General features: G+C 36.9%; 2 protein-coding genes across 13 annotated transcripts in view; one reads left to right on the top strand and one right to left on the bottom strand.

Annotated features, from left to right (window-relative positions):
- Positions 1-8,447, bottom strand: part of LOC131932274 (regulator of G-protein signaling 12) — a 46,387-nt gene extending 37,940 nt beyond the window's left edge. For 3 of the 4 annotated variants that reach the window (XM_059289158.1, XM_059289143.1, XM_059289168.1), the window contains exons 1-3: positions 8,314-8,447; positions 2,151-2,457; positions 7-933 (exon numbers count right to left, since the gene is read on the bottom strand). In XM_059289158.1, coding sequence (XP_059145141.1) covers positions 7-933; positions 2,151-2,432 — 1,209 coding nt within the window. In that variant the 5' untranslated portion in view covers positions 2,433-2,457; positions 8,314-8,447. Of the gene's footprint in view, positions 1-6; positions 934-2,150; positions 2,458-2,686; positions 2,741-8,313 lie in introns of all 4 variants that reach the window. The other variant, XM_059289151.1, reaches the window with a different exon arrangement.
- Positions 8,448-8,566: 119 nt separating this feature from the next.
- On the top strand, positions 8,567-19,641 carry LOC131932320 (5-formyltetrahydrofolate cyclo-ligase). 9 transcript variants are annotated; one of them, XM_059289251.1, is made up of 4 exons: positions 8,567-8,585; positions 18,375-18,528; positions 18,880-19,135; positions 19,389-19,641. In XM_059289251.1, the coding sequence occupies exons 2-4, from the start codon at positions 18,418-18,420 to the stop codon at positions 19,631-19,633; spliced, it is 612 nt and encodes a 203-aa protein (XP_059145234.1). In that variant the 5' UTR covers positions 8,567-8,585; positions 18,375-18,417; the 3' UTR covers positions 19,634-19,641. The 9 variants fall into 9 exon arrangements, with proteins under 9 accessions (XP_059145234.1, XP_059145241.1, XP_059145228.1 ...); XM_059289245.1 differs by lacking the exon at positions 8,567-8,585 and adding an exon at positions 17,369-17,508; XM_059289235.1 differs by lacking the exon at positions 8,567-8,585 and adding an exon at positions 17,662-17,937.
- Positions 19,642-22,094: the final 2,453 nt, after the last annotated feature.

Raw genomic sequence — 22,094 nt, 5'->3', positions numbered from 1 at the left:
ACTTACGTGGAAGGCTTCAGCTTGTTGCAGGTGCATACTGTGGGGACTTAACTCTGGTTCAATCATAAAGACATGACAGGAAGAGTTAGGGAAGCTTGTGTTTCCTCCCCCCTCCAGCAAGCTGCTGGTGTCATCATCAGGTAAACTCAGGGTCACCAGCCCAAAGAAGCGCTCGTCATCTGGACAGATCCCACTGAAGGCGATACGGTCACTGGGGTACAGGGCTAGCTGCTTGCCCAGTGCATTGGTTAGGGTAACAGCCGTCTGGCTGACCTGGATCAGCACCAGGGTGTGAACCTTCTTCTCTACTCTCAGCCTTCTAACTGCATTGCGTAAGGCTTGGAGGCGCTGGTGTGGGCGAGTGTGAGAACTTGGAGTTTCTATTGAACCAATGTAGCCCACAACAGCTTTTAGAGGCTCCACCAACGGCAGCAGGACCTCTTCACCATCCTTCTCTGCCCTAACATTCAACTTTTCTATCTGGGGAGTTGGTACTGGATCAACAATTTTATTGTGTAAGACGGAGGGGTGTGTCTCAGCTGACTGTCCTGACATGGGAGGGACCTTCTTGACTACAGCAGAGGCAGAGGAGACTTTCTTGGCTGTAGAGATGACAGGGCCATCTTGTACGGCAGTATAGGTGAACCCTCGCCCTGCTTCTGGGGCCGCTCTCTGGTTGACCCTGGGCCAGCCCTGGGTCCAGCCGTGGTCCTCCTGGGATGTAAGGCTGGAGGACAAGTCTGACTCTGTACCCTGGGGGGCGTACTGGCGCTGATGAGCTGGCAAGTTGTCAGCTTGTCGTGAAGCCCGGTCATATTTAGAAACTCTATCCCCATGATTCTTGCGAGGCCGAACTCTATTTGGGTAGCGTGACTTGCTGCGAGGTGGGTAGTCATCATCAGAGGAATCGGAGCTGTTTACATTTTCTGCAACCTGATAGGAAGTAACAAAATAGCTCTTGTTATATGACAGACTGTTTTCTAAACCAGCTTACAAAGAGTCTGTAGAAATCTACACTGTGGCAATCATGGCAGTAGAATTTGAGTGATTTTAGGAAAGAAATGAAGAGATTGGTGGGAAAATTGAGACACTTAAAGTGTAGATGATTTGTAAAAGATTTATACTTCAAAATATAAAATCTCCATACCATAACATTATTGTATAATAAACCACCTCCATACCATAACATTGTTGTATAATAAACCACCTCCATACCATAACATTGTTGTATAATAAACCACCTCCATACCATAACACTTGTTGTATAATAAACCACCTCCAAACCATAACATTGTTGTATAATAAACCACCTCCATACCATAACATTGGTGTATTATAAACCACCTCCATACCATAACACTTGTATAATAAACCACCTCCATACCATAACACTTGTATAATAAACCACCTCCATACCATAACACTTGTTGTATAATAAACCACCTCCATACCATAACACTTGTTGTATAATAATCCACCTCCACACCATAACATTGTTGGATTATAAACCACCTCCATACCATAACATTGTTGTATTATAAACCACCTCAAACCAACATGTTGTATCATTTGTTTCTACTTCATGTACTTAGGGTAGGGGGAGCAATTCCAAACTTTCCAACAGTAACTCATTTTTATAGAAGAGTTATTTTGTGTAGAGCGAATGTTTCAAAAACTAACCTGCAAAACTAATGATCCTGTGTAGAGCGAATGTTTCAAAAACTAACCTGCAAAACTAATGATCCTGTGTAGAGCGAATGTTTCAAAAACTAACCTGCAAAACTAATGATCCTGTGTAGAGCGAATGTTTCAAAAACTAACCTGCAAAACTAATGATCCTGTGTAGAGCGAATGTTTCAAAAACTAACCTGCAAAACTAATGATCCTGTGTAGAGCGAATGTTTCAAAAACTAACCTGCAAAACTAATGATCCTGTGTAGAGCGAATGTTTCAAAAACTAACCTGCAAAACTAATGATCCTGTGTAGAGCGAATGTTTCAAAAACTAACCTGCAAAACTAATGATCCTGTGTAGAGCGAATGTTTCAAAAACTAACCTGCAAAACTAATGATCCTGTGTAGAGCGAATGTTTCAAAAACTAACCTGCAAAACTAATGATCCTGTGGAGAGCGAATGTTTCAAAAACTAACCTGCAAAACTAATGATCCTGTGGAGAGCCCTACCATGCGCACAACATCATCATGGAAGGCTCTGCTGACATTCTGTCCGTTGACAAAGTAGAGGAGATCCCCAGGCTTCAGCCCTGCTGCTTGTGCTGGGCTACCAGCAACAATAGAGCTCAACATGCAGGGGTTTTGGCCAGATATAGTGAAACCATAGCCCAACTTGCCACGAACTACTGTCACTGTTTTTGTTGCTTGTAGTAAACGCTTCTTGCGCCGTTTAGTCTGGGAGTTTGAACTTCCATACATGACTCAAATTTTATTTTATACAAGTCTGTAAATATAACAAATATGGATTCTATTTAGTCAGTCATTAATCAGTTAATTAAGAAGATTGATTAAGCTAAACCTAATTTCTTTATATTACAAAAGACACTGCGTGAAAGTCTGTATAACAATTTGTCTTACACAAGGAATGCAAGTAAATGTCTTTCAAATAATTTTATTACACGTAGCAATAGTGAACGAATCAGTTGTAGAAATGTATTTAAAGTCAGGCCAACCTTGTTCTCAGCTCTGAGAAGCCTGTGTTATTTATCATCTTGTGCCATACACAACTGGGAATGATAGTTTACTAGATCTATAACAATTCAGGTGATGGGGGGAGGGGGGGGGGCACATTTATTTGTGTTTGGGGTCTAGGTCTGGTTCAGAAAATATAAATTTAACAGCAGCAAATTTTTTGAATATTTCAACAGTTTGGAATAAATTCCCAAATAAAATCTTGGAACCTTCAATCAATCATAAATTAATAATTGTGTGGGTAAAATTGAGACGCCAAACGGCAAAGATGCTTGTGATTGTGTCGAAAATCAGAAGAAATAAAATACAATACTAAATACACAGTTTCATTGTGAAAAAAAAGGTAACATTATCCTATAAAAAAAACCCCAGCGATAAATGTGTGTCAAACTCCATAAAAAAGCCAGGACTTAAAGCAACACTGCACCATGTATCTTGTGATATTTTAATATTAGGCCTAAAGCTATTTACAATATTATTATATTATTATATGTCCTACTCAATACAGTAGCATAGGTATCTAAATTTAATTTAAAATTAAAGGTAAGGAACAATACTTTTTATTAGAATTCATTTAAATGGATTGTTTACATTAGGAAAGGTGACCCATCAAAAGAGCGCCCACATAAGAGCGCAGACAAAAGAGCGCAAACTAAAGATAGAAATACCATATTCAATAAATAGGAACAAGAAAATTAACTCAGATCAGAAGGCATTGTTTGATGTTAACTCTTTATTGTTTCATTAAAAAACTAATTGTTCAGTTAATTTAACTAAAAAACTGGTATTGACCATTGATATTATCTATTGTTACGAACATCATCAATCTGTAAACGTCAGCCGGTCCGGAATCCCACAAGACGAAATTTTGCCTTCTTGTTCTCGTTTGAAGAGGTTCAGGAATTGTTATAACTGCAACGTTCTGCAGATTTGGTTATGGCAGCTGCTTGCGTTTTCTCTGTCTTTCTATTGCACGTTGTGAAGCGATGTATGCCGGCAAATGAGGTGCTACTTCCATCAAATTTCCTTCCCTGGCTTGTTGTATAATCTGCCTTGTTTTTTCCAACCCTTGACAGAACAACATCGTTCAACATTTTCATCCGTCCTCGGCAGCCATCTTTCTTGCAGCATCTCCATGTCGTACTTCCATCAGCATTTGATCTGTTCTTTTGATGTCTGTAGCCTTCGACCAATATCTTCTCCATGTTACTTGGGTTAGAGATATTTTCAAATTGCAATTTGCATTCATAACATATTAACCATAATATATAAATAAACACATGTCGTTTTATCGTACCGCCGATTGTTTAATTAAAACAAGTGTTAACTATGTCATATTCGTTTAGCGTACAACATGTGTTTTTTTAATTGGCTGCGCTCTTACGTCGGTGCTCTTTTGTCTGCGCTCTTTTGTCGTGCGCTATTTTGACGAGGTGCCATTAGGAAATGAATGCTGTAAATAATAACTGTAAAAAAAGTTATTTTTAAGATTTTTAAAACTTTTATATGAATAAAACAAACGCATAGTAGTATGATACTTTAGTATTTTGAAAAATGCAGATTTGAATTAATTTTTTTCAGGAATAAAATAGCAGGTTTTACTTCATAATGTGTATTTTAGATCAGTTAAACCATTAGTCCATCTAGGAAAATCAATATTTACTAGAAGCATGCACACATTATAAAGCATGACTCACCATTAAAACATGGGAGCATTAATTACAATTAAGTTTACTTTTAACTTTAAGCCATTTGTTTTAAATCAAACTGATAATGTAACCATTTCATAAAAAATAATATAAAAAAAAAAACCTTAGAGCAACAAGCTTTTAAATGCACTGAAACAAAAAGAAAACTTGTTTGTTTTTCTTTAATAAAAGCTTTGGTTGCACATGAGGGATAAGATCTTTTACATATTTCAGCAACCAATATATTGCCTAAATACTGAATATAGATATAGAATCTAGGCTATGTCAATATTTATTATTTTGAAAAATTACCAAAATTGACCCTAATAAATAGTGGTAATCTATCGTTTTAGGTGCGTCAAATCTTCCGAGACTAGTAATGTGCGAAAAAGTTGCCTCATTGTTAAGGTACGTGAAATCGGTCGAGATTAGTCATGTGAAAAAAAGGTGACTCATTAAATTTTGATGCATCTGATGGAAACATCGCTAGTCTTTATTACTGAAAAGTTTCAATTCAATTGTTTAAAAACAGGTACATAAATCTAAATGAAACAATGAAACTGAAACAACTGTATTTTTCAAAACATAAATCCTCCTCAAAATGTGAAATAATTATTAAAATTTAAGGAGTCACATGTTTTTCACATCACTAGTCGCAGGCGATTTTACGTACCTAAATTCAAAATTGCCTGAAACGATAGAACTAGATTTATAGATTACTACTCATTACTAGAATTGATTCTAGTAATGAGTAGTAATCTAGGGTAAAACCTTAGTGTTTATTAGCGTCGTAAATTCGGCCAAAACTAGTAATGTGGGAGAGAGTGAACTAATGTATGTCTTTAAATATGAGTTTATTTTCGTATATTTTAATAAAATATTATATATAATTGAATAATAGATCATCATTGATGGTTAAATTAATTTGAATACCCTGAAATTAATTTTTATCAACCCTGTTCGAGATAGTATATTTGCTATTAAAAACAGCAGCCATCTTAAGAAAATGTTGTTTAGAATAGCTTCCCTTTCATTTCTATTAGTATGAAAATGTATTTAAATATGATTGTCTTGTTGTATAGTCCGTCGTACACATTTTTTTTTAAATTCTGCCCTTTAAAAACTGAATTTCCTAACAAACAACTTTATTAATTCTAGAAGTATTGTGAGATGTAACTTGTATCCATGTATAAAATCACGTTTTTCTTGTACTAATGTTTATTTGATCATTACTATTATAGTTTGAGTTTTTTCTTATTGTTTGAATGTTCACTATTTTCATTTCAGGTTTTTCTTTTCATCAATTAGTGATTCTATCGTAACTTATGACAGTTTTTTTTTTACTTCTCTTTACCTTAATTAAAACCCAACCTCAATCATATTTTTGTTGTCAATGTCACAAGTCATAATGTAAAAAAATTACGCTTCGCTCTGCCTTAACTAAGATCTCTAGCCATAATTTTGACAATAATAAATGTTTGTCATCATTTATATATACAGAGAGACAAAATGTATTATCCACCAGCTTCCCTCGTAAAACATCATCTAAAACAATCAGCCACTCCATCCCTCAAGTGTGTGTTGTCATGATTCCAAGTCTCCATTTTTCAGATACATTTTGGTTATCCTGTTGTCAAAATGTCAATATCAAATGCCCAAATGAGTGATATGGGGTTGTCCATAAATGATGTCACATATGATTTGCTACGGGAGTGAGTGAAGATTTTTTATGTCAACTCACGCGACTCCGCAAATTCTAGGTGTTTGATGGAGAACCTCTATAATGCTTTGTTCAATCAAAATAATGATAAATAAGCATTAGTATACATATACCTTGCACAAAATGAATCATCATAAATGTTGCAAGTCTTCTAGTTTGAGACGTTTGGCAAAACGACCTTAACACAAATTCCAGTTGAAAAGGCTTGCCACGAAATGCCTGCAGACGAATATGCCATCAGCATGGGGCCCAGGTCTGACGAACCAAGCGAGGCCACATTAGAGCACCAGTAGACTATCGCGCTTTGTAAGATGACGTGAATACTTTAATTCAATTTCGCTAAACTGCGCAAAAATTTTCCATCGTTTGAGGAAATTTTTTTTCTTGGACTTAAATTAGAATATCATGTTGACTGTCTGGCTCTTAATTTTCAAATATCATTTTTAATGTATCAAGATTCAGAATTATGATTTACTTAAACATAAGTGTCATCTTATCGTTTATTGTGCTTTTTATAAAGCGCAGAGCAGCTTCAAAATCGGACAGCCATCCTGTTTTCACCAAGCTTCTTTTGGTGCTTAATATGGGTAGTCTAGTTCTATACATTTTTAAAGGGCTGAAAGTCTCAAGACAGAAAACTTGCAGAAATAACCACGTATGTTTAAATGGAAGAGGGATAGATGTGGGGGGTGAAAAGGTGGGGGTTCAAGAAATGCGAATCAGCATGCATTTTACATTTCTTGACCCTTCTTAATAGTTCTAACGTCCCCACTAAGAAAATGGATCACCAATGAATGACACGTCATACTTCTACAGCTGGTCTTTCTCCCACAACCATCCCGTTTTCAGAAGAAAAAACCTGACCGTCTCAAAATTAGATCGCTGAGTTCTACTCAACCTCTCCCCACCACAAATCACAATTTCTATCTGAAACAATATGTTCATATGTTTGTTCTGTAATAATGCACGCTGTCATTACTATCTTAAGAGTGACGTCATTTATGGGCGATCTAATATTGATTTGATGTCTGCAAATAAAGTGTTTAAAAGTTCGACCTCCCAACAATTGTTGTGGTCTTGGATGCACACTTTTAAGTCTGAAAAGGTCTATTAGTCATTCATGTCAACTATATTTAAAAAAAAGAAAAATTACTATAAAGGCATACATTAAAACAATACAAAACACCCATATTAAACCACAAAATCAACACAACAGACATGCGAATAGACAATTTTTTAAGGGAAACTACTCTATTATTGTTTTTGAAACATGGCTGCTGCTTGTATTTACTCATTGTTGTCTCAAACGGGGTAGTTTAAAGTTTATTTCAGGATATTTTTTTACTGGTTTGGTCATGGATTGTGGGATGATTATAGATACCTGTGTCTGATAATAGAATCTTCTTTAAAAAAGGGGTGTTGGGTTGTTAGTAGTATTGTAATGTCGACTAATTTTATGGTTAGAAATTAGGGTTAGGCGTATGGTAGGACCAGGGTTGGGGTTAGGGACAGGGTTAGCATTGACATTAGATAGCCATGTGTGCATTTAGTTAACTACCAGTAACCTAACACCCCTTTTTTAAAGAAGATTCCATTATCAGACACTGGTATAAACATTCTCCCGGATTGTGATTTGTTATTCAATTATCTGTTATATTATGTAAAATATCTCATAAATATGGCCAAATGAAAGAAATATTCATTAGTTAGTTACCTCCATCGCACATTACTAGCTATGTTGGAATTTACGACGCAAAACTAAGGTTTTACTTAATCTATCTCTATTCTCTAGTATCTACTATCTACTCTATCGTTTTAGGCAATTTTGAATTTAGGTACGTAAAATCGCCAGAAACTAGATCTAGTAATGTGAAAAACAGGTGACTCCTTAAATTTTAATAATTATTTCAGATTTTGAGGAGGATTTGTAACTACTACTAGGTCTAGATCTAGATCTAGACTCTAGAGGTACTAACTAGAGGATCTAGAATCTAATTTAGATCTACCTCTTGAATTCAATCATCACAATCACATCATCATGATAAAATATAAAAAAGGGCCTACTAAAGTTAAAAGTGTAAAAGTTTAAAGAAAAAAAAAAGTAGCCAAGGCAAGGGCCCTAAAAATTAATAATAATCTAAAATCTAAACTAAATAAATACCATAAAGTTGGCCTAGAGTAACTTATTTATAATATTTACCGACTTGAAGGTCAATATCACTTTAGCAATAGTACATGGTCAAATTTTAGATATGCTGTAATATTTTAAAAATAAATATTAAATATGCATTCGGTGCATTGTTTTCAAACTAGATAAACATCAGTGACGGAAACTTCCGGTAAAGGTAGACTATCTATTCTTATTGGATACTTTCAAATCTCATAGTTACTAGTTATAAAATATATAGAAATAAAACTAGATCTATCTAGATTCTAGATCTTGATCTAATCTAATCTAGATATATTATCATTGTTAGTTGTTTAAGGATTAAATAAGATTAAGAAGGGCTATCCAAATCGCATTTTAAAGTTTCGCAATAAATTAATATCTAAAATTTAATCTATCAGTCATAGTCTATGAGCAATAAATTCGTTCTTTTTACAAGCTTTTTAAAAAACTTGCTCTACTGTCTGTTTCTCTGTCGTCTGTCATGATTACAAACTGCCGAGCGAAATTTCGAGCACTTCTAAGGGGTCCATAAATGACGTCACACTCGTAGGGGGAGGGGAGTCCGTAATTTTGTGACGGTGTTTGATGAGGGGAAGGGGGGGGGGCATTAGATGGTGTGACGTCACTTTTTTGCATAATAAAAAGGTAATGTTAGAAAACGAGTTTTAGACGTTATTTCGCGTTTTAGAAATCGGTTTTAATAAATTTTAATAGGAATTGATCAAAACACTCTATGTAGTATGTTGATCTCCCCTAAACTTTTTCGAATAATCCTAATATATAATTCCCCATGTGCGCACTTCTCTCTGTCCGCAAAATATTTTCGCCGGACATCACGTCAGAAACGGCAGCGATATATGGAGAACTTTATACGGACTTTTGTTGAAAATAATATGTTAGATGTTTTAAATGTATAACCACAATTTTATTTACAGAAGAAAAATAAAAAATAAAGGCGTATTCGAATGTAGAGAAACAGTATTATTTATGCAACCGGAAAAGCATTAATACATGTGAAAAAAGAACGCATAAAACTGTGACGTCACTATTGCTTATATATTAACTAATGACGTCATCTGCCGTGTTTAGAATAAAAAGAAATGAACTATTCCAGGGGTCGGCAACCTTTTGAAGCGGAAGAGCCAAAAGTTACAATTTTCAAAATTTCCCTGGTTTTAAAGAGCCACTAACATTTTTTTTATTTCAAATATTTTTATTTTTTATTAAGATTATTAGTATTTGTTCAAGGAGCTGGAGAGCCGCATCTTGATATCAAAAGAGCCGCAGGTTGCCGACCCCTGAACTATTCCATTCAAATTTGATTTACATCTACGTACACTATGAAATGTATACAATACAATTTTTCCGGCCTAAACTCATAAAATTTATTTTATTTATTTGGATTCTAGATCTAGAGATTCTAGATCTAGACTAGATCTAAATCTACAAATCTACGCAATAACTAGATCGAGACGTAGACGCTAAGATCTAGATTTAGACTCTAACTTCTCTAGAATCTATTCCAAAAATAAATTTCTATATTAGGACTAAACTTCTTCTTCTTCTTCTTCGTTCTTAATTTTTGAATATGGTGGAGGATTCAGACAACAAGTCCAACTTCGTGGATAAACCGGACTGTGGTTTCCAGTTTGTCAGGTGTCCCATATAATTTTTCCCTGAGTGGGGTGGGCTGGGGCCAGTGTCTGACTCTTGCCTGGCTATACAGAGTACATTCCTGGAGTACGTGCTCCGTGTTTTCCGGGGCCTTGCCACAAGGGCACATTTCGCTACACCCAACCTTCAGTTTTTTGTGCATGTGTTGATTTAGTCTGTTGTGGCCTGTTCTAAGTCGAAAGATTATGTATTGTTGTTTTCGTGTTAAATTGTAATAGCCGTCGTCTTTAATGTAGTGAGGGTGTGTGACAGACCACATTTGCGTTTGTTTGTTTTTAATTATTCTTTTTATTTCTTTTGGGTGTAGCGAAATTTCCGGTTGTGGTTTCTTTCCCCCAATTTTTGCCAGCTGGTCTGCGATCTCGTTACCCTGGATCTGGCAGTGGCCCGGGATCCACTGCAGCACAATTCTGCTGCAGGTATTTTTTAGCCTCTCTAGTGCTGTCATAAGTGTTTGAATATAGGACTCCGGATTTTGAAGGGATTGCAGGACTGATTTGGCATCTGTAAGAAATACAATCTGACTATTCGGTGATTCAGGGTGTTCTGACAGGAGGTTTGCTGCGTGTTCTAAAGCTTCTTTTTCTGCCCTAAAATTGTCGGATAGGCTGCCTGTGGCTATTGCCTTTTCCAGGCTTTCTCCGCTTGGCCATTCAATAAGGATGCCAGCCCCGCCATTTTTTGTGGCATCTTCAGCTGAGCCATCTGTGAAAACTCTAATCCAGATATTGCTGGGGTACTGATCCTTAATGTGTTTATTTGTTATTTTCTTAATTTCTTCTAGATCATAGTCAGATTTTTTTCCTATGGTGTCTATTGAGTCAATAATGGTTAAGTGACAGTGGGAGATCCAAGGCGGGGAGAGGTTTTGAGTTTTTATTGCTTCAGGAATGATATTTTCGATTTCATATTTCTTTTTCAGATTCTTTGCTTCTTTGATTAAACTTGTTCTTTGTAGTCTGGTTGATGGACTGGGTTTCTGGAGTTTTTGTTTTAGGTTATGGTTTTCCAGTGCCTCTAGCTTTGTGTATTGAGTGAGGATTTTTGATTCTCTTCTTTCTTCTATTGAGCTAAGAGCGGCTATTTCCTCCATAGCTTTTATGGGTGTTGTTTTCATGGCTCCTGTCATTATTCTCAAACCAATGTTCTGAACTTTGTCAATTTTGCTAATATTTGTTTTTGCTGCTGAGCCCCAAGCCGAAGCACCATATTCTAACGTAGGTCTCACATAGCTGGTGTAGGTTTTTTTCAGGATGTGGTGATTTGCTCCCCAGTCTGTTCCTGCCAGTTTCCTCATTAGATTAAGTCTTTTGATCCCATTTCTTTGTGTGTTTTCTATTTGTTTTCTCCAGGTAAGTCGTGTGTCAAAAGTGACTCCTAGGTATTTGGGGTGGTCATTTTTTTCTAGCTCTTGGTTTTCTAGGGTAAGTTTCATTTTTTGATGTTTAGTTGATAAGGTGAAGATTGAATAAGTTGTTTTCTTGGTATTGATGGATAAGCCCCAGTTTTTAGTCCATTTGCCGAGCTTGTCAAGTGTTTCTTGAAGACGAAATTTTGAGGTACCAATATATTCCTCTGTGCTGATTAGTGAAAGGTCGTCTGCAAACATGCTTCTTTTTACTCTCCTTGGGATGTTTTCATTTAAGTCATTTATATAAATGAGGAAGAGAGTAGGAGACAAGACTCCTCCTTGAGGGACTCCATTTTTTATAGTTACTGTGTGACTTCTTTTTCCTTGCATGGAGACTGATGCTTTTCGGTTGCTTAGGTAACCTTTTATCCAGTTTAGCATGTTATGAGATACTTGATGGTTTATTAGCTTTAGAATTAAGCCTTGCTCCCAAACCTTGTCAAAGGCTTTTTCAAAGTCGACCCACACTATTGAGGTTGGTTTTTTTTTCTTGAAAGCCATCTTCTATTTCCTGAGAAATGAAGGTGATTTGGTCTTCAGTAGATCTGCACTTCCTGAAGCCTGCCTGTTCGTCTGCTAGTAGATTGTTCGATTCTAGAAACCAGGTCAGTCTGTTGTTTACTACTCTTTCCATCAGTTTACAAACGCAGCTTGTTAAACTTATTGGGCGATAGCTATCGACTTTGTTCCTGGGTTTTCCTATTTTTAGAACAGGTATCATGATTGCTTTTTTCCAAATATTTGGGATTTTCCCAGATTTCCAGCTTGCATTAAATATTTGGAGCAGTTTTTTCTTAGCATTGGGGCCCAGGTGCATGAGCATATCATTTGAGATTTTGTCAGGGTCTGGAGCTTGCTTAAGTTTGAGGAGCTTCATTGCTTCTCCGAGCTCCTTCTTGCTAATTCGAGCTACCATTCCAGTGGAGGAGGGGGGAGAGACTTTCTGTAGTTTTTCTTTAACTTCAGTTTGATTTTTAACCTCTTCTACTCTTTGGTGGCTGATATTTATTTGTCCCACTTTGCTGAAGTGGGTTATAAATTCTTTTGCTGCATCCTTTTCTGTTTTGATCATGTTTTCAATGTCGATGACTGTGGGAGTAGCTCTGTTTTCTTTTTGGTTTAGCCTTTTTGCAATACTCCATAGTTTATGACCATCTCTATCTACATTGAGGTGTTCTGTTTTTTCTTGCCAGCTTTTCCTCAATGCAGTTAGATACTTTTTTCTAAAAACTGCGTTTGCTGATTTTAATTTTATGTTATTTTCTACAGTGGGATTTTCTTCAACAATGTTTCTAGCATCTATTGTCTCGTCATGGAGTATCTGGAGGTCTGGAGTCCAGTTTGGGATATAATTTTTCCTTGCTCCCCTTGGAATAGATTTTTTGGCTGCTAATGTAACACATATGGTTACCAGCCAAAGGGGGATAAAACTATGAAGTTTTTATTCATTGGGTTGCGGCCCCTGTGGGACCGCAACTGAACTGTTGACGTTTTTTTTATGCTTTTGTGAGCGAAATTACCTGTGTTCCATGCCATGTGACATGTGCCTAGCCGTGTCGCACACGCAAGGCTGCTGTCTGTGGACCAAGATGTAGACCTAATGAAGGTAGTTATATAAATTATGTTTGTTTAAATACTTATGTATTCCTGCTAGTGTTGCATGTGCACACTAGTTAGGGTGAGTGTTAATATAAGTATTTATTTGAAGTACTACGTATTGGTACTTGTTGGCAGTACTGTGTACTGGCCAAAACATATTTTATTGTTACCCGTGTATATTGTAGCCTACACATGGTGTTGTCAGGAATGTAACTTTTTTTATTTACATTTGTTTTAGGGCTACAGTTTTTTTCTCTTTTGGTCTATTGGTTTTGGATCTTTTGGTTTATCTTGGCTAGTTCGTTTTGTACTACTGTGTTGCATCGCCGTCATGGCTCGATGCTATAAATAAACGAGTACTGGACAACAACTGTCGGCGTCGGTGTGTACTTAATCTCAGGGTCAGCCCGTCTTAAACCACAACACCTCAGTGGGTAAAAGCATCCCCACTGAGTGAGGGTTACATTTGGCGCCCAACGTGGGGCTTGACCTTGGGAGGTAGGATGGAAAACAGCGACCCGACGTTGGAGAAGTTGGCTCAGCAGCTGGCCAAGTTGAGGGCTACGATGGCGGAGCTAGAACACGCAAGTGCGCAGCGGCCCGTGACGGTGAAGGTGTGTGCTCCAGTACACAGCGATGAGGACGAGTTCACCGGCTTTCTACCCACGGGCGGGGTTGCAGGGGAAGCTAGCCCGAAGATGGAGACCGTCCTGAAAGCTGTTAAAAGGCTGGACGGGACAACTGAGTCCCCAGTCGTAGCCACGGCAGCAGCTAACAGGACTATCCAGGTCGACGCAGTAACGACAGTTGTTCGCCAAGAGACGACGCCGCTGATACTCACGGAGGAACAACTTGACTGTCTGGCGGAGAAGGTGGCAGCAGCTATCCTAGCCCGGAGACAACGGCCTTACAGAGGAGCTTGTTACGGGTGCGGGTCCAGGAAGCACTTCGTCCGCGACTGTCCGAGGAAAGCAGCTAGGCAACGGAGTCAGCAGCAGGGGAAATGCCAGTCTATCAGCGTCGGGGAGCGGATGCTGATGCGTGTTCTGCCAAGCTCCCAGCCCAAGTTTACGCCACCGAGATCATCACAGTGTCGAGCAACCACAGCTCAGGTTACCTCGCCTAGCGGCTGGAGGTACGGCTGTCGGGTGTTCCGCCGTGGAGGAGGGTTGCAGCCGGAGGGTGCGCGTGAGAAGGGTAGACAGCCACACTATGAATGTCAGTCTCAGCGCGAGCAAGATCGTCGCTTGGGAGACAGACATGACACAAGCAGAGGTCGGAGACGCCGCCGGAGGAGAGGCCGACGACGTGGTGGACGCCGCCGTGGTTGGCAGCGACCCGACTATACAATGTCGAGTGCTGAACCCACTGTGGCGGAGGGGGAGCGACGGAGAGAGGTCATACCAACCAGTGAGGCAGATGAAGGTGAGGAACTGACAATCAAGGTAGTGGTCCCAACTAGACTTCGGCCGGAGGCAACGCCTTTCGTGCCAGAGGTTGTCGCCCGGGACGGACAAGACAAGGTGATGGTCAGGCCAGCCCCACATCTGGATGAGGTGAATGCGAGGGATGAGGCATCGGACGAGGATGACTCTTTGATCAACCCAGAACCACCAGTGGAGCTGCGGAGGTCAACCCGTCAACGACGACCCGTCGAGCGACTCAACCTGGCGCATCAAGTGGTGACCAGTACCAGCACTGGAGCCAGCACCGGTTTGCCGGGAATAATGTATTTGAGTTGAAAGGACTTAATGTCTGGGTACTAGTGTACTGAACTTTTTTAGCGCAATTTCCATTCTGGAGAATTGCGTTTATTAACTCGTCTTTTCTGGGAATGGATGGATGGATGAATGGATGGATGGATGTGTGTCCGCAGCTTTAAGTCGTATCTCCTCCTCAACGAAGCAATATCGAGGACTAGTTCCAAAAGCAAATATGTTAAGCAAGTTACCAGGATGAACATAGGCCATAAAAATTCCGGGTTTCTTTCATGTATTTCCCGGAAAAGCCAAAAACCTCGAAAAAATGCAGTTTTTTGCCCATATCTCGGCAACCAGACCACTTAGCGACTTGAAACATGTACCAATCGCTTTCTGCCATAATTTAGAACAATATTGCCGAAGAAAGTTTTCAAAAATATCCTTTCGTTTGGTCACAAAAATTTTTTTGAATTAATTAAAATTTGGACCCAATTAGTAGGCATTTTTTCCAACCACACCACACGCGTCATCACGTTCAATAACTGCGCCATCACGTTCCATGGCTGCGCCATCACGTTCAGTAGGCGCGCAATGGTTTTTAGTCATGTTACTCTATTGTAAATAAAACATGTAAAATACAGAAAAAAATTTAATAAAAAACGTTTTAATAACTAACCAATGGTTTTACTAACCCTGCTCTTGATTTACGCTACGACAGAGCTATTTTTAGATAACACAAGGAAATTGCGCTAAAATTGTCACTAGACTTTTTTAAATTACTTGTTTAAAGTACTATTATGTATGAGTTGTAAATGTAAATGTAAATGTGAATTCCATTGTACATTTATTTGTGAGGGGGGCTGTGTAACACATATGGTTACCAGCCAAAGGGGGATAAAACTATGAAGTTTTTATTCATTGGGTTGCGGCCCCTGTGGGACCGCAACTGAACTGTTGACGTTTTTTTTATGCTTTTGTGAGCGAAATTACCTGTGTTCCATGTCATGTGACATGTGCCTAGCCGTGTCGCACACGCAAGGCTGCTGTCTGTGGACCAAGATGTAGACCTAATGAAGGTAGTTATATAAATTATGTTTGTTTAAATACTTATGTATTCCTGCTAGTGTTGCATGTGCACACTAGTTAGGGTGAGTGTTAATATAAGTATTTATTTGAAGTACTACGTATTGGTACTTGTTGGCAGTACTGTGTACTGGCCAAAACATATTTTATTGTTACCCGTGTATATTGTAGCCTACACATGGTGTTGTCAGGAATGTAACTTTTTTTATTTACATTTGTTTTAGGGCTACAGTTTTTTTCTCTTTTGGTCTATTGGTTTTGGATCTTTTGGTTTATCTTGGCTAGTTCGTTTTGTACTACTGTGTTGCATCGCCGTCATGGCTCGATGCTATAAATAAACGAGTACTGGACAACAACTGTCGGCGTCGGTGTGTACTTAATCTCAGGGTCAGCCCGTCTTAAACCACAACACCTCAGTGGGTAAAAGCATCCCCACTGAGTGAGGGTTACACTAACAGAACTGCTTTTGAGAAGGCTGTGTATGACTTGTTCACCTGTTTGGTTTTACAGTTGATTGGTCTTGTGTAGGAGTCTGTGAGGGTAGTTCCATCTAGGGCGGGGGTTGGCTTCAATTGGCCTGTTTGATGTTTCTATCTGGATCAGGATTGGTCGGTGGTCGCTAGTGGCTAGTTAGGACTAAACTATTTCAAGACATAATTATTTTATACAAAGTCTTTGTTTTTAACTGGCTAATTTGGGATAAAAAAAATTAATTTGAAAGAATAGGCATATTCGCGTAAGTTAAGATTTTAAAATACGTCTTTTATTCTCCGTGTTTTCTAAGGTGCCTATATAGCGGAGATGATAGTGTACTTAAACTCACACAGGTGGTGCGGGTTCGAGACACACCAAGTCAACTTGGTTAATCTATTTTTTTTTATTTTGCTCGGGCTAAACTTTAAAAAAATTCTATTAGGATTCTAGATCTAAATGATCTAGATCTACGGAAAAACTAGACTTACACAGATGTAGACCCTACCTAGATCTAGAATCTATTCAAACAAAAAAATGTCTATACTAAAGTATTTCAGGCCTTAATTACTTTATTGAAATCTTTGTTTATCTTTGCAATTTGCTAATCTCTATAATATATAAAGCAAAGTTGTCGGGTGTCCGATAGGGCACTTCCCGGCGCCGCAGGCGCTTCAAATTTGGCAGGATCTTGCCTTGGGGCGACAGAACACGAGGGCCGGTTGGCCGAAAAGACTACGATGAGGGGGTCAAAACTGACCTCGACTGACCGGCGCCTTATATGAGCTATAAATCGAAAAAAAAATTGTCCACGTAGGAACCTCTTCATAACTCCTGAGGTCGTAGACCGACCCTCGGGCGAATTAATTAAGCATTCAAATTCTCAATGTTTTCGAAAGCCTAAGCGAAGCTGGGCAGCATGCCTAGTCTTATATAAAACAACAGGGTATGACAACTCGGGATATAGACATGATTTGTATTCCATTCTAAATACTTAAACCTTTTAAAATAGAATAGAATCTCGTAGGGAAAAGAATTGCACACCAAGTGAACGCCAAATAAAAATGTGCATAATAGTGCGAAATATTATTAGTACTTAATAAATTCACATGCGTTTTTTTTTTTTTTTTTTTTTTTAGAAATCGGAAATATGAAATAGTACTCAAGTTATAGGCTTTTGAATAATTCAAAGTAGAAAAAGTTCCACTTTCGGTTATCGGAAATCGCTCAAAGGTTGATACGGATTTACGTACTTAAATATGAAATTTCATCAACCTAGCTGTAACGGTACTCAAGTTATCGTGTTTACACAAACATTCACACACACACAGACATACGGACAAGACTGCAAAACCACGTTTTTCTGACTCAGGGAGTTGTAAAATGTCTTTTTTTTTTTTTTTTTTTTTTTTTTTTTTGCACGATTACAAGACTTTTTTTTTTATAGATCTACTTAGTTTATACGAGAAAGTAAAAAGTGAAAACAAATTATTGTCTGTGTAATGAGCTATTATTTAAATAACTAAAAATAAAAGCATGTGTCGCCTTTTAAATTTTAGTAAAGATATTTTTATTTAAAACATCTAGTTTATATAGATCTAGATCTCTAGATCTATTCATTCTTTGAAACAGAAATTGGGCCGTAAAGACGGTGGAGGCATTTTAGAACCCTATTTTACTAAATCCCCTGGTGGGAGGGGTTAAATTTAGTTGACGGTGCGCTTATTATATTGCTTAGCTATTAGTAAAAATTATTCAAGTTTATTTTGGCTAAACTCTATAGGTATGCTGCTGGTATGCTACAGAAATTACAGTAGATCTAGAATCTAGTATGATTAGGCCTACAGCCTACATTAAACTACATTTTCAAAGGGGTTATTTCTAAGGAAAATAGATCTAGAATCTAGTTATTTGGTAAAATCACGATATAGCGTCGGAAATTATTGGGTAAATGCGGTGTTATACTAGATCTAGATTTCTACTAGTATGATAAGAATGATAATGAAACTCTATTTTAGACTAAGAATGTCATCATAGTATCTTAGTAAAGTAATGAAAAAAAAACAACAATGTCAATGTTCGGCAATGAGTTTGGCCAGGACCTAGGCTAGAAGTTAAGAAGTAGATTTAGATGTTTTAGATCTCTATTCCAGATCTAAACCCTGAGCTAGGTGGACAATATTACTAATAACCAGCATGTCTTCCTTACTGCAAGCTAAGGCCCTTCTTCGGCAGCAAATAAAACATGCATTAAAGGAGTTAACCGAGCAAGAAAAAGAACTTCAATCCAAGATCATATTGCAAAAAGTAGTTATTTATACTTCTTACACTTAGGAAGACTTATTTATATTTAGTTATTAAATGAATAATTAAAGCATTAATTTGGTCTAATTAATTATAATTTATTATAATGATTAATGTCTCTTACTCTAGAGTTAGTTAGACTAGGTGTAATTAATATTTGATAGACCAGTTATGAGTTATGTTAAACTAAAAAAAAAAAACTATTTTATTAAAAAAAGCAAACTAAAACAGTATCAATGAATATCATGGGTTTCATTTCTAAAAATTGTTAACCATAATATTCAGTTAGTTAAAACTTTTGAAATTAAAATGTCTATTGCGCTGAGTTGTATGTATACATTTTTTTTATTGTAGGTGTTATCTTCAGAAATTTATAAAGCCAGCCAGAGGATTTCAATTTTTCTTCCAATGAAGGATGAAGTTAATACTCTACCAATTTTGAAGTCTATGTTTGATGCAGGCAAGCAGTGTTATATTCCCCATTATGAAGGTCAGAGTATGATCATGGTGCAACTAGAATCATGGGCCGCCTATGAAAACTTGCCTATAAACTCCTGGGGTATCAGGCAACCTTCAGTTTTTGATTCCAAATCTGATGCCAACTATACAGGTCAAATTATTAGCAGCTTTTTATTTCAATATGAATGTAAAAAAACTTTGCCTTTTATATAACAGGCTTTAAAATGTACTAAGCGAAATATACTCAATTTTCTTTCCCGATAACATTAGAAGTGTTGCTCACTAAAATGTAGTAGATCAGATGCAAGTTGTATTATTATCATTTGCAGTGTGGTTCAGTTGTTTTTTTTTACTTAGAACAAAAATAATTTATTTAAGGAGACAATTGTGCATTTTATTTTCAGGAGGACTTGATTTAATCTTCATGCCTGGACTTGCTTTTTCAAGAAACGGTGCTAGACTTGGAAGAGGAAAAGGTTATTATGACAAATATTTGCAGCAATGTCTGCAGGCAGGGACACACCCAAAAACTGTTGCACTGATTTTCAAAGAGCAGCTAGTCAATCACATCCCCACACTAGAACATGATAAGTTTGTTGACCAAGTCATCTTTCCTACATCCGAAGAAATCAATGCAATTAAAACTTGAATTTATTACTTTTATTTTTGTTGTCAATAAAGTCGTACATGTAATTTGTTATGGTACAAACATTTTCATTAGTATCATACTAAAGTGATTTTTGTGAGGAGAATTGGTATTGATTGATTGTGGAAGTGGGTGTTAAAATTAATCAAAGTTATTGGCTGATATTCTTGGACAACCCCTAGTACAATGGGGTTGTTTTATTTGATGACCCTCTGCTCCACATCCAGTCAATGGAAGTTATCGTCAGGCAGCACATAATCTCAGGCTCTCAATCAGTGTCTTCAAATAAGTATGTACTTCAATAGTAACCCAATTTTAAATCTTTTTCAAATTGTATAGGTATATTATACAATCCTAACAGGTTCTAAATCAGCAGATCTCGCATTGTTTATTCAATGATCAGCTCTGTTTTACCGCTTATTGAAGAAAATTCAATCCTAATGACCATTTTTATTCATACAGAAGACTCTTCTTACAAGCTTTTATTTACTTGCTTCCTTGTACTTGCTTAATTTTTCACTATAATATAATAACCTTTACCAAAATTCAAGAAGCAACTGCACTTTTATTTTTAGTTATTTAAACAAGTTAATAAAAAGTCTAGTGACAATTTAAGCGCAATTTCCTTATTTATCTAAAAATAGATTATAGTACTGTAGTGTATTATGTTCATAACCCGTAGCTCTGTCGTAGCGTAAAGCACACATGGGGACAAAACACAAGACGTATAATGCTGGGGTGCGTTCAAGCTAGGAGATCGATCGGTTTGTAGGTGTTTATGTAATTTTTTAAAAAATTTTGTGACTGAAGGAAAGGATATTTTTGAAAACTTTCTTCGGCAATATTGTTCTAAATTATGGCAGGAATCGATTGGTAAATGTTTCAAGTCGCTAAGTGGTCTGGTTGCCGAGATATGGGCCAAAAACTGCATTTTTTTTGAGGTTTTTTGGCTTTTCCTGGAAATCCAGAAAGGAATTCCGGGAATTTTTTTGGCCCACAAGCATTCTCAGAACTTGCTTAACATATTTGCTTTTGGAACTAGTCATCGATATTGCTTCGTTGAGGAGGAGATACGACTTAAAGCTGCGGACACACATCCATCCATCCAGAAATGACGAGTTAATAATCGCAATTCCTGTAAGGAAATTGCGCTAAAAAGTGGTTTAATATTTATATATATATTCGTTTTCTTTTTTAGTGCATAGTTATAAAATTATATAGATCTAAAAGCTTGTTATTAAAACATTTATTAATATTATTTTTATGACTTCATAAAATATTGCAAAATCTTAATAATAATAATTACAATTTATAGCTTACATAAACACACCATTTTTGTTGCATTTAATGTAACAGTAATTTCTATTTAATTGTCAGTTCGGTTAGAGTTAAAACTCTTTTGTCACATTTTTACTTTCTTGTATACAAAAAGTATAAAAAGTAAAGGAAGTTTTGTAATCGTGCGAAAAATCAAAATCGAGATTATTGCAGATCTCGACATTTTATCCCTCCCTGAGTCGAAAAAACATAGTTTTGCACTTTTGTCAGTGTGTGTATTTCTGTGAACACAATAACTTGAGTACCGTTACAGCTACGTTAATGAAATTTCATATATAAGTATTATATCAAATTTTTAGTTTTGAATCAACTTTTCATCCATTTCCGGAAGTGGAATTTATTCTACTTTCAATTTTTCAGAAGCCTATGACTTGAGTACTGTTTTTTTTTTTAGAGTACTGTTTTTGATAGATAAATGAAATTTCACATATAAGTAAAAGATCTAATTCTCTGCCTTCTTTCAAATTTTGAGTGATTTCCGGTGACCGGAAGTAGTAATTTAGGTTATTTCCGATTTATCAAAAAATGCATTGAATCATTGAATTTATAAAGTACTAATAATATACGACGCTAAAATTCCTAAACTTTGTGGACGTCATAAATGGATGACTCCTTAGCATTGTAAAAGTATAATACGTTCTCGATTGTAAAGGCAAGATTGAAGAAACAATTCCTTTTAAGAGCTATTCTCATGTGACGGGGCTCTTATGTCGGGGTCGTTTTGACGCGGCATTTTTTTTAAAGAGCTGCAACTAAATTTGTTACTGTGCTTGGGGGGGGGGGGTGGGTAAATGATCTTGCTGGCCGGAGAAGTGAGATACTGCTGTACAAACTGGACAGACGCAGATAGGAGTATTCTAGATTTTTAGAAATCTATTTTAAAAAAAACAATTTACACTAGTAATTTGTTTAAAAAAAATAACAAAGGGAGAAGTTTATATTTACCAATCGATTAAACTTATTTAAATTATTTGCTGTCTAAGGGAAATAACGATGAAAATAAGAGTGATTTTTAAAGTAGTAAGAGTTGCAACCCCTAATATTAAATTCATGCTTCTTCGTTCTTAATTTTAGTGTTGGAAGGGAGCCTCTCCAATACAATTAAGTATACGTGTCAACTGGTTAT

The sequence above is a fragment of the Physella acuta genome, unplaced genomic scaffold (genome assembly GCF_028476545.2).
Source record: "Physella acuta isolate Inbredline_101_S28 unplaced genomic scaffold, ASM2847654v3 ptg000105l, whole genome shotgun sequence".
In the NCBI taxonomy this organism is placed as follows: Eukaryota; Metazoa; Mollusca; class Gastropoda; family Physidae; genus Physella; species Physella acuta.
This window is presented reverse-complemented; position numbering and strand designations above follow the sequence as displayed.

Bases quoted from the DNA above. Each gene is read 5' to 3' on its own strand.
- LOC131932320 (XM_059289251.1), top strand. From the start codon at position 18,418: ATGTCTTCCTTACTGCAAGCTAAGGCCCTTCTTCGGCAGCAAATAAAA. The intron at 18,529-18,879 runs GTAGTTATTTAT...TTTTTATTGTAG, and splicing joins CCAAGATCATATTGCAAAAA to GTGTTATCTTCAGAAATTTA. The intron at 19,136-19,388 runs GTCAAATTATTA...TTTTATTTTCAG, and splicing joins ATCTGATGCCAACTATACAG to GAGGACTTGATTTAATCTTC.